Source organism: Camelina sativa, chromosome 17, assembly GCF_000633955.1.
Source record: "Camelina sativa cultivar DH55 chromosome 17, Cs, whole genome shotgun sequence".
NCBI lineage: Eukaryota > Viridiplantae > Streptophyta > Magnoliopsida > Brassicales > Brassicaceae > Camelina > Camelina sativa.
In genome coordinates this window covers 16,057,431-16,073,493 of record NC_025701.1, presented here as the reverse complement: position 1 = coordinate 16,073,493, position 16,063 = coordinate 16,057,431, and the positions used below count along the sequence as shown (strand labels likewise).

The 16,063-nt window shown below is 32.9% G+C and overlaps 4 protein-coding genes across 4 annotated transcripts in view; 1 reads left to right on the top strand and 3 right to left on the bottom strand.

Moving 5' to 3' along the window:
* LOC104757391 (ABC transporter C family member 1) overlaps nt 1–237 on the bottom strand; it is a 15,028-nt gene extending 14,791 nt beyond the window's left edge. Inside the window, exon 1 of the mRNA XM_010480129.2 lies at nt 57–237. The gene's annotated coding sequence lies outside the window, so the exon portion shown is untranslated. The remainder of the gene's footprint in view (nt 1–56) is intronic.
* LOC104757382 (photosystem I reaction center subunit psaK, chloroplastic) lies at nt 4,925–5,749 on the bottom strand. The gene is made up of 3 exons (XM_010480122.2): nt 5,550–5,749; nt 5,373–5,453; nt 4,925–5,291 (listed from the first exon to the last, which is right to left on the bottom strand). The coding sequence occupies exons 1-3, from the start codon at nt 5,631–5,633 to the stop codon at nt 5,064–5,066; spliced, it is 393 nt and encodes a 130-aa protein (XP_010478424.1). The 5' UTR covers nt 5,634–5,749; the 3' UTR covers nt 4,925–5,063.
* LOC104757381 (phospholipase A1-Igamma1, chloroplastic-like) lies at nt 7,125–9,219 on the top strand. The gene has a single exon (XM_010480121.2). The coding sequence runs from the start codon at nt 7,391–7,393 to the stop codon at nt 8,966–8,968; it is 1,578 nt and encodes a 525-aa protein (XP_010478423.1). The 5' UTR covers nt 7,125–7,390; the 3' UTR covers nt 8,969–9,219.
* Nucleotides 11,872–15,298, bottom strand: LOC104757380 (CSC1-like protein ERD4). The gene is made up of 6 exons (XM_010480120.2): nt 14,660–15,298; nt 14,162–14,322; nt 13,795–14,070; nt 12,878–13,707; nt 12,541–12,796; nt 11,872–12,449 (listed from the first exon to the last, which is right to left on the bottom strand). Exons 1-6 carry the CDS (start codon nt 14,928–14,930, stop codon nt 12,066–12,068), a joined length of 2,178 nt encoding a protein of 725 aa, XP_010478422.1. The 5' UTR covers nt 14,931–15,298; the 3' UTR covers nt 11,872–12,065.

Below are 16,063 nucleotides of genomic sequence, written 5' to 3'. Positions count from 1 at the left end.
AAAAAAAAAAAAAAAAAAAAAAATCAAATCAGGAAAGAAGACGTAAACGGAAGAACCTTTATAAGCTCATTTTTGGCCGGAGAAAAGGTGACTCTGACTCTCTCTCTCTCTCTCTCTCTCTCTGGCGTAAGCTCTCTTTGGCAGATTCTGAGAGAAATGAGATTTTATAGAGAAGATGAAAATAAATAAAAAAAATGAATGCGTCACTGCTTACACTAACGGAGAGAAAATGAAGAGAGATCCATCCATTAATCCATACTATATGTTTGGAGATTTTTTGCCCAGAAAAGTCAAAAAAAAGTTTCATGAGTAAAAACAATCACCACCTTTTCTCTGCTTATTTCTTTAATTTTTATTTTACACACATTAAAAATTACTAGTAATTAGTAGTACTTAACTTTGCCATTTTCAAAATATACTAAAAATTGGATAAAATCATTATAGTTATTCACCTAAATCACCCCATTTGTTATTACTAATAAATGACTGAGTATTTTTAGTAGATGATATAAAGAGCAATAAGAACAACATTTCAATTCGACAAGTGATACTATTAGATTTTAATTATTTACCCATAATCTTAATCCAACAAACACTTTGGCAATTAGTATTTTTCCTAATCTTACTTTAGCTATCAAATGATTATCATATAAGTATATTCTTAAAAGAAACAAATAATAATGACTGAGAGTAGACTTTTCCTAATCCTTACGATCATAAAAATAATGGCAGCACTGCATGTAACAAAGTTGAAAGCACGACTTCTCTCTAGCTTTACCCACTTTACCAGTAGTAGACCAAGATATTTTTCAACTCTCTGTCCCAAGTTTTCCAAGATATATTGGTCACACGAAAATTTAAAGAATTGTATTTTATTTTTTTTAAACGAAAAAAAAAACAAATCAGCAGCAAACTTAATAATAGAAACTGTCTTCGGAATCAAAGTAGATGTAGTGCACACGAGCAGAGGCTCCTCCTTTTATAATAAAGTTGGCCAACAAGTGACGGAATCAACTCGAATGTTGTTTTATGAAATTGTCACTAACCTATCATTTCAGTTATATATACTGGTTGGTTACTCAGTGAATTATTATCTTTTCGTAAAGAAGATCGATGACATTCAACAACTTATCAGCCTATGAAATAATTTTTCTTTGAAAAAAATATAAATATTTTAGTGTTCTTAGATTATATATATATATGGCGACTAAAGTAGATATATCAAAATTTTGCTACTGGATGAAATAAATTTTCTTTTTTTAAAAAAAAACATGTAGACCACTCTATATATTTTGCAATAACATGATTAGTGCTTTAAAAACATATGGCTGATTATAAGTTAGTTAGTGATTTAACATAATTTTGCTGCTCATTTTGTTTAGAAATTTTTATTGTATTATAAAAATTGAATTGTCAATATATTATCTTCAACAAAAAGGAAAATTACCAAAAGACAATACTAATAACTCCAACTATGCAATATGCATCATTGGCTCATAACAGTGGTCAGTGGATAAAATAAAAGATCTCCAAAGGTGAATCCGCAAATGGTCCACACGGAAGATGATATCTGGCAATGAATGAGAGAAGGAAGGGTCATAGAACACAAGTGCAACTAACTTTCTATATCATCTTCGCTTTCTCTTTTTGGCAATTTTTTGCCTGTTTTCGATTTGAATGCCTCAAACTCACACATTTTTTTTTGTCTTTTTCCCCTTAAATTTTATAATACTATTGATTACAAAATTAAAATAATTTTTTTTCAGTTACAAAATTTATTACGAGTTGGCCAATAGTTTTTAAGGAATTGTCGTTCAGATCTTTAAAAACGCCTCGACGCTGGATCTGACTTTGACTCAACAGATGTTTTGTTTGCACATGCACTACACTAACTAAAATCACTGAATAACAAAAATAAGTAGTATGAAATAGTACTCATGATTTACTCATCACACACGCACGACCTCGACATCATCGATGATCGATTGCGTACAATAAAGTCTTTTTCCAAATTTATTTATTCATTTGTTTCTAATTATATATCTTTAGTCTTTACCGGAAGTATCCAACTAATTCAAGTTTACGCATAATTTGTAAACCTCTAATGATCAAACTGGTAACTGTAAATTGTATACTTTTTAGTTTCAAAATCCAATACCAAGGTGCCACCACGCGAGCATGTTGTCTTTTGGCAAGTTTCTTATGGAAATTCTCTGGTTGCTTCTATCTATACGACATGAGAACTGAGAAGTTTACTACAAATAAAAAAATGTATGGGCCTAGGCCCTAGCCTTAATTCTGATTGGGTCTAACTCGAATTTTAAAGCTACAATATTAATTCGATACAAATAATTATAAACAAGAAAATTGAAAATAGATGCGAAAACCAAGTCAAGTCGAATATTTGCTGAATGTTAATTGTAATTAATCCGAATATCATAAAATAATCACCCAAGTAAAGTGGCATTCAAATGTACTCCATTAGAGGCGACCTAGGAATAATATCTTTGTTGCTCACGAAGGATCTTCCAATGTAGACTCCTTTGCCACCGCCTTGACTCCATGTTGACACTTCCCTAACTGCAAGTTCTAGGGATTCATGAGGATATTCTCTGATATTCTCAAACAGGAAACGGTTATGTGCTTTGCAGACATACTAAAGTATCTATGCAAAAACGTGGAAACTTCCTCGCCTATTCCCAAATTTGTCATTCCCGAATAAGTTAAAATTATAGTAGAGGAATAGTCTAGAGAAGATAGTCCCTGAATAATGGAAAATCTAAGTGTGTAACTCGTTAAAGTTAACTATGTTATATCCTACTATATTAATTGGGAAGTACAAATATGAAACTAACCTTATATGTGTAAAAAATTACATTAAATTGCCATTAGAAAAACTTAATTAAAATTAATTAATTAAATAAATATAAATAATTAAAAAACGAAAATTGGAAACACATCAAATAAAATAAATTATAGAAAAGTAAAAAAAAAAAATCTATTAGAATCCAAACTAATTCATACTTAAAGAACAAAAATTAACAACTAAGATTTTAAAAATCTAATCGAATAAAATCTATGTAACTACAAATTTCCTCAAAAAAATTTTGGGGTTAAAATTTTTATCAAATATTTAATTGAATAAAATATATAACAGTTCCATTTAACGACTTATATTTTAAAAATTAATAAAGAAAAAATAAAAGATATAGATATAGTATCTTATCATTTTCTTCATTAATTTTCTCTATCTTTATTTTATTTGTTTGAATTACTCAGTTTCAAATACAGAGAGAGGAAGAAAAATAAATAATAGACTTAAGTCATTACATGCAAATGTTTTATTGACAGGTTTTCAATAAACATTTTTTAAAATACAAAAATTATAATATAAACAAAAGTATAACATCTATATTAGTATTTTTGCAGCAGTTTTTTCTCAAAAATATGTTTTTGGAAACATTTACCACTAAATGCTATTAAATACTTATATTCATATCCAAACAAATTTAGTTAACTCTCTCTACTATCTTTATAACCAAACACAATTAAAACATTTTAAATATTCATATATATAATGTTATACAATTAATATAGATATTTAGAAGATTTATTTCAGATTAAAAAATTTATTCACCTATCATCTCTTTTTGATTTTAAAATTTAAATTTAAATCTTCATATAATATATAAAGTCAATAAAAGTATTTTTCTGCATATGTTGTGAACTAAATTTCTTAAAACGAACATATATTACTCTATTAATATAAAAAGTGTGTGTTCAACATACATATATAGTTAATTTACCGTATATAGTATATTATAAAATTTTAAGAATATTATAATTTATAATTGATATATCTAAACTTAATAAAATGGTTAAAATTATGAATATTTAAACATAATAAATTTTCAAAATAACACAAACGAATTATATAACATGACGGGTTATATGATATGACATGATTGAATTGATAGTACTAAAAAATAAAATATAAATAATATGATACTTCAACACGGGTTAAATCTTTATTTTACTATTTTAACAATACCAACACGGGTTAAAGTATGTCGAATCAAACTCATTTAATTAAGATTGTATTAAACAAAAATTGTTGTGCGATATACTGCAGTTTATATATTAAATCACTAAAATTAACAAAAGAGTACATTAGCAAAATTAGTATTAAAATAGTTCATTAACAAAAAAAACTTGTCCGGCTGTATACCGCGAGTTATAATCTAGTTATTTATTATTAAGTATGTAATTTTTATAATCTTTTGAATATGGAACCAAGTGGAGCACTAGAGTACTAAAAATGATGGAGGAGACACAAGAAAGCAATAGTAGTATGATACTAGTATCGTCTATGTTATGGGGAACCTCATTTTCCTATTGCCGAAACGACTAAGATAAGTATGTAACAGTAACCATCAATTCGAACTATAACACAATGCAGACTTAATGCCTAACAAAATGAAAACAATTAAGCATAAGAATAGCTCAAAAAACTTTTAAAAACTAAAGTGAACTCTAGTTTTAGGCTTTTGGCGTCACTGAACCGAACACATTTATCAACTTTGTTGGAAGATTATCTCCAGACTCCATCATCCGTTATCAGATGACAAACAAATTAAACATGGATCAACAAGCCAAACAAAAATCTGAAAACCTTCGTGAAACCCTTTTTCTTCATGTTTTGTAAAATGCTAGACCCTCAAAATATTATATGACATTGGATTGCAATGTTTATATCTTGTTAGTGTTCCAAAGAGAGTAACTGGACTATATGAAATTCATCTTTCGCTTATCAAAATGACACTATGCATCTCTAACCAGAAAATTTCACAAAACAAACACTTGAAGATCTAACTACGATATATACTAGCTAGCTAGGCTTCGAAGAATAACAAACAAAAAAATTAAAGAGAATGAAATGCGATCCAAACATTATAAACATAAAGACTTGTAACTTCCATTAGACCTCCCTCCGGTTCATGAGAACATTGTTATAAAAACCTACAAATTTTACATATTCAAATAAAGGATAGCTTCAACAAATTTTAAATAGCACCAATGTTTTTGAGGCCGAGGACAACTCCAACGCCGATGACATGACCAACGGTACCACAAGCCAATGTGTCAGCGAGCGTGAACCCCGCAGGGTCGCCCGTTTGTAGACCCGAGTCACGTGCCTCCAGCCTAAGTCCAGCTGTCGCCTTCCTATTCGCTGATGGCGCTAGTCCGAACCTCCCAGCGAACAACATCAGCGTCGTCGATGTTACCATTATCTAATAAAAAATATATCATCAACCATTGCTTAAAACTTAATTACCATCCATTTAATTTTTTTGTTTTATCTCTTTCATTACCAGATTTGTTGATGAACCAATGAAGTCACACTTGGCACCCAAAGCTCCATTACCCTTGCGTCTCATGGGCTGAACACTTGCCTAGTAGAGTTTAAAACAAAAACAAATTCATATTATTAACCATTTCATATGATATCAGCATCAAATGATTAAATCAAGAAAATTAAAATTACTAACCAGGCCTTGAACAGGAGCTGCAGAGATCTTGGTGGCTCGAAGACCATTGAACTGTGGCAATGTAGTCATCATAGTGCTCGCCATATTCTTAAAGTTGAATCTCAAACTCTTTTTATTTTCTTGTGCTATCAGATTTTTGTGTTTCTTGTTTTTTCGCAGTTTTGTTCTTCTTACAGTCTTTAAAATGATTTAGGCAAGAATCATCGTGTGGCTTTGGCGATCACAGAAATGGATTCTGTTTAGGTTACTTCTTGCTGACTCGTCGACTGTCTATTGGCTGATTTTAACTCTGGATAAGGGTGTCTCATCGTCTTCTTTCAGAAAGATCCTTTCTTATATGGGCTTCACATGCAAGCCCATTTATACTTAATAAATCTCAGCACAAATACTTGAACTTTGCATTACCTTGCGGGACTTCAACTTCAATTGGACCGTGGTCTGGTTTTTGAAGACAATCGAATCATAATATTGTATTATAGTTCTCAACAACACATGAGTCATGGGAAAGGCTAGTGTCTACTGTAGGATTTAGTGGTACTTTTGTGATTGTTTCAAGAGAAGAAGGGTAAGACTGAGAATAGGAAGGATGTCTTATCGTTGATGTGCGGACGAACTTGCCTTGAAGAACACTTTCGAGTTGGTCAATTCATTACCCTATTGTTTGTGAATTAAGTTTTTTCAAACCAATCATCGTACCTGAAATATTTTGTTTTGGTCAAATCCATTCCTTTTAACATTAATATTAAGTTAGAAATTCTTATCTACAACAATCATCAACCTTAATAAGCCACTTGAAGTCCACCACAAGATTTTCATACACAATCATCAACTTATCCACAATATTATTTTTAGATAGTATAAACAAGCATAATCATGATTAATCATCTTTCGAAAACATGATTATGCTAGTTTTAAATTGATCAACTTATCCACAATATAATATAGCATAGTCCTTTTTACAGAGATTAATTTCTCATCGAATTTTAAATTGATCAACTAGGTTAAACCAGTAGGTCGGAAATGCACGTCAAATTACATGCATTTATTTATACAATATTACAATGAGATATGTTTGTTTCTTTATTCTCCTCTAGTCAGCCAGTAACATTTTTATTTTATTTTTTTGAACAAAGTAAGCCAATAACATTTTTTTTGTTGGATATTTATTAGATTTTATGTAACGTTCTTATCCAGTAGCAAGCCAGCAGCAATAATTCTAAATCATAATTAAGTGGACCCGTTTATTAGGAGGAAAGTTGAATTTCTATAACCTAACACAAAAGCCGACACAGTAGACTCTTCTAAGAGTTGATTTGTCCTAACACATAATCTTTAACCAACTCCATAATTATATTTACATCTAGCAGCCGTAGTTGTTTATTAAGTCCTTCAGCTGCCAAAGAATAAATTGTAGAAAACTAACATCATGGACATGGCGTATTATTATTACTTTGACCAACTAAAATCATTTTTGAGAAAATGAGATGTGTTTTGACTTATATTAAACCTTTATAAGAGAGGAAATTTAGAAAATTATTTTGATCTACAGCTTTTGGATCTGGTTAGTTTACCTGAACCGGGGATCTGATTCTATTAGCGATCGACCAACCTCTTCGCTTAACTTACCCACATACATATATACAACTAAACCGGGTCAATCATTTATTCTTCGTCTACGCATTTGAGTATCTTCCTAGAAGTAACATATATGCGCGTGTGAGTTTATAAGTTTCTTCGTTTATATAGCACATAGAGATCATTTCTCAAGCACATCGAACACATCACAACTTTATCATCATCTTCATCATAAGTCATAACCAGCCTGAAATACAAACTCAGAAATGGAGAACGCATTGGTCAAAACTCCATTGAGAAAGCTAAGAAGAAGAAGAATAAAACGGGTCTGGAGATTGAAGTTGGCATGGAAGTCTATCAAGACCCGGGTCAAGTCACATCTCCCAGGTTTCTTGGTTACCAAGAAACACCTCTTGCACATTAAATCACGAAAGGAAGAACAAGATTTGTCTCAAGTGGCCCGGAGGATCTGCAAAATCTCCAACGACTCGACCAAATCGCTAGCGTTTTTACTTCAGCTTCCTAAATACTCAGCCGCGGATTTCTTAGACCGCGGAGATTTGATGACTCCGGCTGCGTCTCCAAGGGAGAACATATCCAAAATGTGGCGTGAGCTTCACGGTAGCAACAATTGGGAGAATCTTCTCAATCCTCTGCATCCATGGCTTAGGAGAGAAGTAACAAAATATGGAGAATTTGTGGAATCCGTCTACGATTCCCTCGATTTCGATCCTTTATCCGAGTTCTGTGGAAGCTCTAGATTCAACAGGAACAAACTCTTTGAAGAGCTTGGTTTAACCAAACATGGTTACAAGGTAACCAAATTCATCTACGCGATGTCTCATGTCGATGTTCCTCAGTGGTTCTTAAGCTCATCTATGGGAGAGACATGGAGCAAAGATTCGAACTGGATGGGGTTTGTAGCTGTGAGTGGAGACAGAGAGTCGTTGAGGATCGGTCGGAGGGATATTGTTGTGGCGTGGCGTGGAACTGTGACTCCCACGGAATGGTTCATGGATCTTAGAACAAGTAAAGAGCCGTTCGATTGCAAGGAAGAACATGGCAAGAACGTGGTCAAGGTCCAAAGTGGGTTTTTTAGTATCTATAACTCGAAAAGCGAACTCACACGGTACAATAAAGAGAGCGCATCGGAGCAGACGATGGAAGAAGTGAAGCGGCTAGTGAATTTTTTCAAAGATAGAGGCGAAGTAGTGAGCTTAACCGTGACCGGTCATAGCCTTGGAGGCGCGCTGGCGCTTATGAATGCTTATGAGGCGGCTAGAGATGTTCCAGGTTTATCTGGTAACGTTTCTGTGTTCTCGTTTGGTGCGCCAAGAGTAGGTAACTTGGCATTCAAGGAAAGGCTAAACAGTTTAGGTGTCAAGGTGTTACGTGTGGTGAACAAGCAAGACATTGTCCCTAAGCTTCCTGGTATCGTGTTCAACAAGGTACTAAACAAAATTAATCCGATAACTTCAAGGCTTAATTGGGTCTACAGGCACGTCGGAACGCAGCTTAAGCTCGATGTATTCAGCTCGCCTTATGTAAAACGCGATTCGGACTTAGCGAGGTCTCATAATCTCGAGGTTTATCTCCATGTTTTGGATGGCTTCCACAGCAAGAAATCAGGGTTTAGGGTTAACGCGAGGAGAGACGTTGCTTCAGTGAACAAGAGCACAGATATGTTGTTGGATCATCTAAGAATACCTGAGTGTTGGTACCAAGTGGCACATAAGGGTCTGATCCTCAACAAACAAACCGGCCGGTGGGTGAAGCCAGTCCGTGCGCCAGAAGATATTCCCTCTCCGTTATCGACAGGATCGAAACCAATTTATAGCTTATGAGAAATAAATCAGTTTCCATTCCATTCATTCGTTTAATTCTTGAATCGTTTGTCTTTGTGAGGTTTGATTAGAACATTTCTACTCGTTCAACATAGATCAAATTGTGACACTAATGTATATATATGTTTGAAGCTACATATTAAGTACAATTTGCAACAGAACGTGTCAGTGTGACAGATTAGAGCTTCCACTTCTAAGAAATTGACATGTGGCACATGTATATTTGACACCTTCTAACTTTTTCTTTCTTTTTTCCCCATACTAAACAAGATTAATGCACTATGGGTTATGTTTGTAATAAGTGGTTATTGGGCCACCTTAACTCCGTGTATATGAAAGTAAGCAAATTTATTGTCTTCTGCAGATTTGATGATCAAATAATTAGAAGATATACATTATAAGATGTTCAATTTTTCTTTATTTTTTCTATATAACATATTATCCAGTAATAATTTGCTTTTGTATTTCTTCACTTTAACTGAAATAGTTTACATGATATGATTGTTACAGTATTTTCAATTTTATTAAAATTTAATATAAACTAAAGCATATATAAATATAAAGAATTAAAAATCTAACATTATTATTATTATTAGTAATTATATACTAACAAAAAATAAGAACTGAATAAATGTTTAACAATAAAGAGAGAACTAAATATATATATATATATATATTATTTAGAATTTGATTAGCTTGAATTTCCTGTCATAGATTTATTTTTAGTAACTATAAATTTATATTTAAAAAGATAAATTTCAGTTATTTATTCAGATAAATGTACTTTTGTAAACATTGGCCATTTTTCACTTTCATATTCTAACATATTTAGTAACTCTCATATTAATAACAATATCCATGTGATAAGGCATTAAATTTCATTTAGTTGAAATTTATTTATTTTTGTTTATGTTGACACATTTTTGTAACTTACATAGTATTGCATAGTAATGCAATAATTGATTAAGTACATTTAGAGATATAATATACAAAAAATATATATATATATATGTATTTATTGCATTTTTGTAACTCTCATATAGTTTATGTAACTCCTATGACAATGAGATATGAATCACCTTCACCTTATAAATATAAATTGATAAATTGATATAAATATCAATGCATTAACTACCCAATTAAATAATGAATTTATAATATGCTTTTTAACTACAATTTTTCCTATAAATAGCACACGCATCTCATTAATCTTCATATCTCAAATCTCACATAATTTTTTGTATTCAATTTTACTAATGTCTTAACGTATTTCATTTTTTAAATCATCTAAAGTTTATTCTTTCCAAATATATATATTTTCCGTTTTGTTAGTAATGCAAACATATTCTTCCTATCTTATTAACATCATCATATGGTGTCATTTTTTTTTTTGAAGTTTTGATATTTTTTTTATAGACTTTTGAATGTTTAATATCTCTAAGTTTGAACTTTTATGTGAGAGGCCATTATAATTTTTTTTTTCTTTTGGTTATGTTATTTTATAAGTTTGGAAAGTAGGTTTTATAATTTTTACCGACATGTAACATATTGTCTTATACTGTATTTTTCTATTTTGTGTTGTCATTGTTGTTCAAAATAAATGACTATGAAAATATTATTTTTAGTGATGTATGATATATATATATATATCATTTTAATGTAGGCAATTAGCATATATCAGATGTTCTAATTTTGCACACATACTATAATAATGTGCCATATTGTCATATAATATTTTTTGAGTGTGTGATCGATCAAGCTGTATAAAACTTTTATCTAAGGAATCGAAAGAGAAGATTTGTGAGTTTGATTTAGTGAGCTTTATTTAATTATTTATGAATTGTCTCTCTGGGATGATATAGATGTCTACTACCAATAGATATATATTATTTATATGTCTCTTTGTTTGTTTTAAATATACAGTGTGAAAAGGTTATCAAATCATAATGTTATATATATATATAAATCATAAGATATATCTTTATTTATTTTAAACTAATCATATGCAGCTTATGTCATTTTAATATGGTTATTTTTTTAAGCTATTAATGGAAACAATATAATGCTTCATACTCTTCCACCTTAAAATGATTATTATGTTTTTTTTTTTAAATAGTGTGTTGTTGTTTTGGGTACTCTTCCACCTTCATAGATGTTTACTTTTCATTTTACTATTTATTCAACCACAAATAAAAATGTTTAACTCATTTCATATATATTATATTTACTCAACCACAAATAAAAATTAGGATGAACTAAAAAAAACTTTAGGCTGAACTAAAATAATAAAATTAAATCAAGTAAAATTATGAAGCAAGTCAATGACAACTAAACCAATATTTTATTTGATAACAATATATCAATATTACAAACATGATAAAAATAACTACTTAATAAATTTATTATGCATTGAGAAAATTTAACAGTTTCAATAAAGATAAGAACAAAAAATTTAGATTTTTTAAAAAATGATAAACTAATTTAAAATTCTTTTAAGGTAATTAAGAATTATTTTCTATTAAACACCTAGCCTACGCAATTTTGCGTGGGCAACCTAGTTACAGATTTGTTAAAGTTTCTAAACCAACAAACAATCTAACAACAACAACAATAGTTCATGGATTCAACCATGGGAGACCTGGGAGTGATCTTTACTTTAACTGTCTTGAATTCAAAAGTTTAATTTCTTTTCAAAAGATTTCAACAATGATATGAATATCACATATCTCAATCTAAAAATACGTTTGAAGAAGTGGGCGCCTATTTTGTATATTTCCCGAAAAAGAAATGCTAAATAACTTTAAGAATTGTCCGTCTTATACTGATGTGATGAACCAACCGTCTTATACTGATGTGATGAACCAACCAGATTCCATTTTTTTAATAAAAAGAAATAGCAGTAGAAGAATAATAATGATGACAAATCAAGTTGATGTTTAAAAGTAGCTTACAAAGTTACAAGTTACAACAACCCAAGAACACATACAAAGAAGAATCCTAAGCAAACCCTAAAATTTCACACACACAACAATAAAGAGATTCTAAAAAAAGCCAATAAATCAAATCTATGAGATAATTGGGATTGGCTTCAAATTTCTTAAGCGGCTGATATTGCATTGAAGTCTTGATAACGAGACATTGCGCCTTTGAACTCGTGTTCGTCTGGTTTGTGAGTGCTCAAGCTATGAGGAATGTATGCTCTGAAAATCTCCTCAAGGTCTGGACTCTGCTTCAGCTCACGGCAAGCCACCTCGAGAGCTGTGTGCTCGAACCCTCCGTAAAACTTCTGGCGGCACACGTAACCGAAGATGAGAGAGGTGATGATGAGAGGGATCACAAGGGCCGTGTAGAAGAATGTCTTGGCTCCTAAGTAACCAAACATGACTACTTGGAATAGAAACAAAGCTGCTAGTATGCGCTGGTGAATATGCGGCCACATTCTTCCATAGCTCTCATATGATGGGACGTACACTTTCAACGCCTGTCATACATACCCCCAAAATGAAATCGTTTAAGATCACATTTGTAAACCTAAGTTTTTATGGGTGTAGAAATAAAGGAGAGAGTCTGACCTGATTCCTAAGGACGAGCCAGCCTAAACCGAAGTAGGTGACGCCGAATACGAGGATAAGAGGAGCGATTACGGAATAACAGAACGTGATTGTGAGGATGAGCAAGTCTCCTGGAACCCTAGTGGCATAGCTCAAGTCTCCCGGGTACCAAGCTTCTTTCACCTCTGCTTCGGTTTTGCACATGAACTTCTTCTTCAAATGGAAGATTATCAAAGGTATGATCCGAGACAGCTCAAGGCCATAACCAATAAAGAACCTGAAAACAACATAAGATTTAGAAAAACAAACGAACAATGTATATGCTGTTTAAGTTAAGAGGAGCAAAAAAAAAACTCACTTGAGAGCAACATAGGTCAAGAAGAAAGTCGCACTCTTAGGGAGGCTAGTAGCCAAAAGGTTAATAACCATGTCGAGTTTAGGATTTTTCGCAATATCCTTCACTGTGTTAAACAAAGTCCCTGCAAGGGTAACTCCAATGAAGACATTAAAGACCGAGAAGTAAAAGTACTTCCCCGAAGCAGCCCTAATAGCATGGCTCTGCGAAGGAATCCCCTCAGCTTTGGAGAGAAACAAGAGAAGCTTAGGCAACATCGCCAAGAAAACGAGGAGAGCAATCTGAGGAAGGAAAGACTCCAAAACAGTTCTTACGGAGGTTAACTCCACAATTGGCTTTATGAATGGAATAATCTTCTGAAGATTCTTAAGAGTGGTGATAGCAGAGACGAACGCAATTGGGATCATGTAAAACAGAATGGTTACTGCAACAAAGAAGTAGATGAAGTATTGTCTGATTATTCTACCGAAGAGCTTGATATTGAGATTCTTCCATATGAGCTGGCGAGGCTCGGGAGCTTCCATCACCGTCCATTTATCAACCATCTGGCAGTGCAAAGACTGAGCGGCTGATGCAGCAGTAATCCTATTGTTGAAGAAAACAATTGCTGCAGTTTGCTGCTTCTCAGCAAGAACAGCTTTCTGCTCTGTTTCTAGTTTGGCTACAGACTCGTTGATTAGCTCGGTGTAATACTCAATGCTGTCTACTTGTTTACCAACTAACCCACACATGCCGGTTTTATTCGTGGGTCGGTTATTAGTGGCTTCATTTATCGCTTCTGCACGCGCAAGCTTCTTCTTGTAACCTTCCAAATCTTTCCATATCTTATTAACCTATATATCAACAAAGAGCAAAGATTAATACTGTTTTTAAACAATATGATGAATAAAAGTTTTAGTGCAGAACAAGTAGATAGATACCTTGCTGTTTTCTGTTACGACAAGCGATCTGTAGAATGTCTGAGGGTATATTTCTCTGAAATAAGAATCAATGAACTCTTTCTGAGTCTGTCCGTCAGGCGGATGAGGCATATCCCTAACAAGAATAGCGAACTGCTCGGGTTTGACATCAGTAGACATGAGAGCTTGAGCTCTCAATGTAGAGACATGTTTATAAGCTTTCCACAAAAAGAAATATGTGACGAAAGATATCCAGTACACAGCTCCTAGGAACGCCCAAAGCCTCGGACTTTTTTTCTGTTCAGTTGAAAGGATACACATTTTTGCTTTAGAAGATCAAAACCGCAATATCTGAAATGGAGTCTTTGATTGTGTTTGTTGAACTTACTGTGATGTTAGCCATTGATAGATTATCAATTTGGCTAAAAGTTCCTTTGCTTGTGGTATCTGTGGCGTTCTTTGAACGGGTCTTTAAATTGTTGTCTGTTGCGGCTATAGGGAGTAGAGTCGGTAAGAGAAAAAGACCGGAACAAGCAAATATCCCAAGAACTGCGTCAAACAAACAAAAAAAAAGCCAATTTCAAGACATCAGAAACACTTTGTCATGTTCTTGTAAACATTAACTGAACAATATCAACATCTACAAGTAGAGATCCAAACATAACATAGCATAGCAAAACAGATCGTCAGAGACATCAACAAAAACATCATTTTGAAACTTTTTTCCCCCAAATTGTCCCCAGAGATTGAAACTTTCTTAGGTTAAATATCAAACCCAAATCAAAACCAATAAAAATAAGCAGAATTGCACAAGATCCTTAAATAGTAACCACTCTAAGAACAAACTAAAGTTGCCCACAGAGAGAGAGAGAGAGAGAGATCGAACCAGTGCTCAAGAAGACAAAGTGGACGGCAGTATCGACACCGGAAACGTCAACAATATCTTGTTCAGAAGAAGTGAAAGCTTCACGCATCCAAGCCAAAGGGTTACGAGTCAAGGAAGTACCTTCCCATGGTTCCAACCCTTTAATGATCCGATTCGGGTAGTAAATCGTAACATTACCGGGTTTTCGAGAAAGCCAAGTGAAGAGAAGCATGAGAACGACGAAGATAGCCGCAGATGTCCCTAAGGACACAAGGAAAGATCCGAATTCCATCTGGGTTTTGCCAGATGAAGGCTCTCTCTGTTTTCTCTCTAAATCCTCTCAAAGTAGCAGTTTTTAAAAGAACAAAAGAAGGAAAGTAACCGTTTTTAAGAGAAAGAGAGGAAGTGTGTAATGTTGTTGTTCTTGCTTCTTCTGGTAATTAACAGCCTTACAGGTGAGAGAAGACAGGCTTTTTTTCTTCTTTTGTTCTTTCTCTTGATGTATTATTTATTTCACCAAAAAGAAAAAAGAAAAAAGAAAGAAGATATTTTTTCTAGTATTTGTTTAATCTTGTGGAATTGGGTTTGTGTTGTTGTTTATGGAGGAATCAAACTTGTGATTAGATTAAGAGATTAAATGGTGGGGAGAGGGAGAGGTGTGAGAAGAGAGTGAAGAGCGTGTTTAAGTGAGAAGGCCGACAGGTGTTGACGAAAGAGACACCAAAGGAGCTCGTTTCAACCCTACTTCAGGGGCACCCTCTCTCTTTTACCCAATTTGTTCCTTTTCTTTTTATATTCTTTTGTTTTCCAATGATAAATTTTCCTCTTTTTGTGCTTCTGAAGTTTCTATTCCTTTCTATTTTCTATTTTTCTAAGTGTTTCCTGCTTTTTACAAAACTTTTTAACTTGTAAAATTACTTACTATAGGTATCTTACTCCTAAGTTAACTATGACATGTTTTACAAATCTCTTAAATAGTTTTAAATTAGATTTAGTAAAGAAAAACATTTATTTTGTTATATATAAAGGTTATTGTAAAATTGGTTATCAAACTGACTTGTATTTATTAATAACCTCAAACGAGTATTTATATAATAGAGTCTCAACAAAAGATAAGATCACATTATCTAAACACTTATCATAAAGAAATTTAATCATAATCTTAGCAGATTCACACACATCCTCATATACTCCCTCACGTTCAAGCGTGAAAATCATTAATGCACAACTTGGACATTAGTTATTCAAACTGAATCTAACCAAGAGTCTTGGTCAAAACATCTGCAAGTTGTTCCGACGTTGGAACATGTTGTGTAACAATGAGACTGTCACGAACAGCATCATAGACAGAGTGACAGTCGGCCTCAACATGCTTGGTGCGCTCGTGGAAAACCAGGTTGGTGGCAATGTGAATAGCAGTCTTAC

Excerpts from the sequence above, each read along its gene's own strand:
- LOC104757382 (XM_010480122.2), bottom strand. The coding sequence starts at position 5,633 with ATGGCGAGCACTATGATGACTACATTGCCACAGTTCAATGGTCTTCGA. Across the intron at positions 5,454-5,549 it reads CAGCTCCTGTTCAAGGCCTG|GCAAGTGTTCAGCCCATGAG; the intron begins GTTAGTAATTTT and ends AAACTCTACTAG. Across the intron at positions 5,292-5,372 it reads TTGGTTCATCAACAAATCTG|ATAATGGTAACATCGACGAC; the intron begins GTAATGAAAGAG and ends ATTTTTTATTAG.
- LOC104757381 (XM_010480121.2), top strand. The coding sequence starts at position 7,391 with ATGGAGAACGCATTGGTCAAAACTCCATTGAGAAAGCTAAGAAGAAGA.
- LOC104757380 (XM_010480120.2), bottom strand. The coding sequence starts at position 14,930 with ATGGAATTCGGATCTTTCCTTGTGTCCTTAGGGACATCTGCGGCTATC. Across the intron at positions 14,071-14,161 it reads TATCAATGGCTAACATCACA|AAAAAAAGTCCGAGGCTTTG; the intron begins GTAAGTTCAACA and ends TCAACTGAACAG. Across the intron at positions 12,797-12,877 it reads TTGACCTATGTTGCTCTCAA|GTTCTTTATTGGTTATGGCC; the intron begins GTGAGTTTTTTT and ends TGTTGTTTTCAG.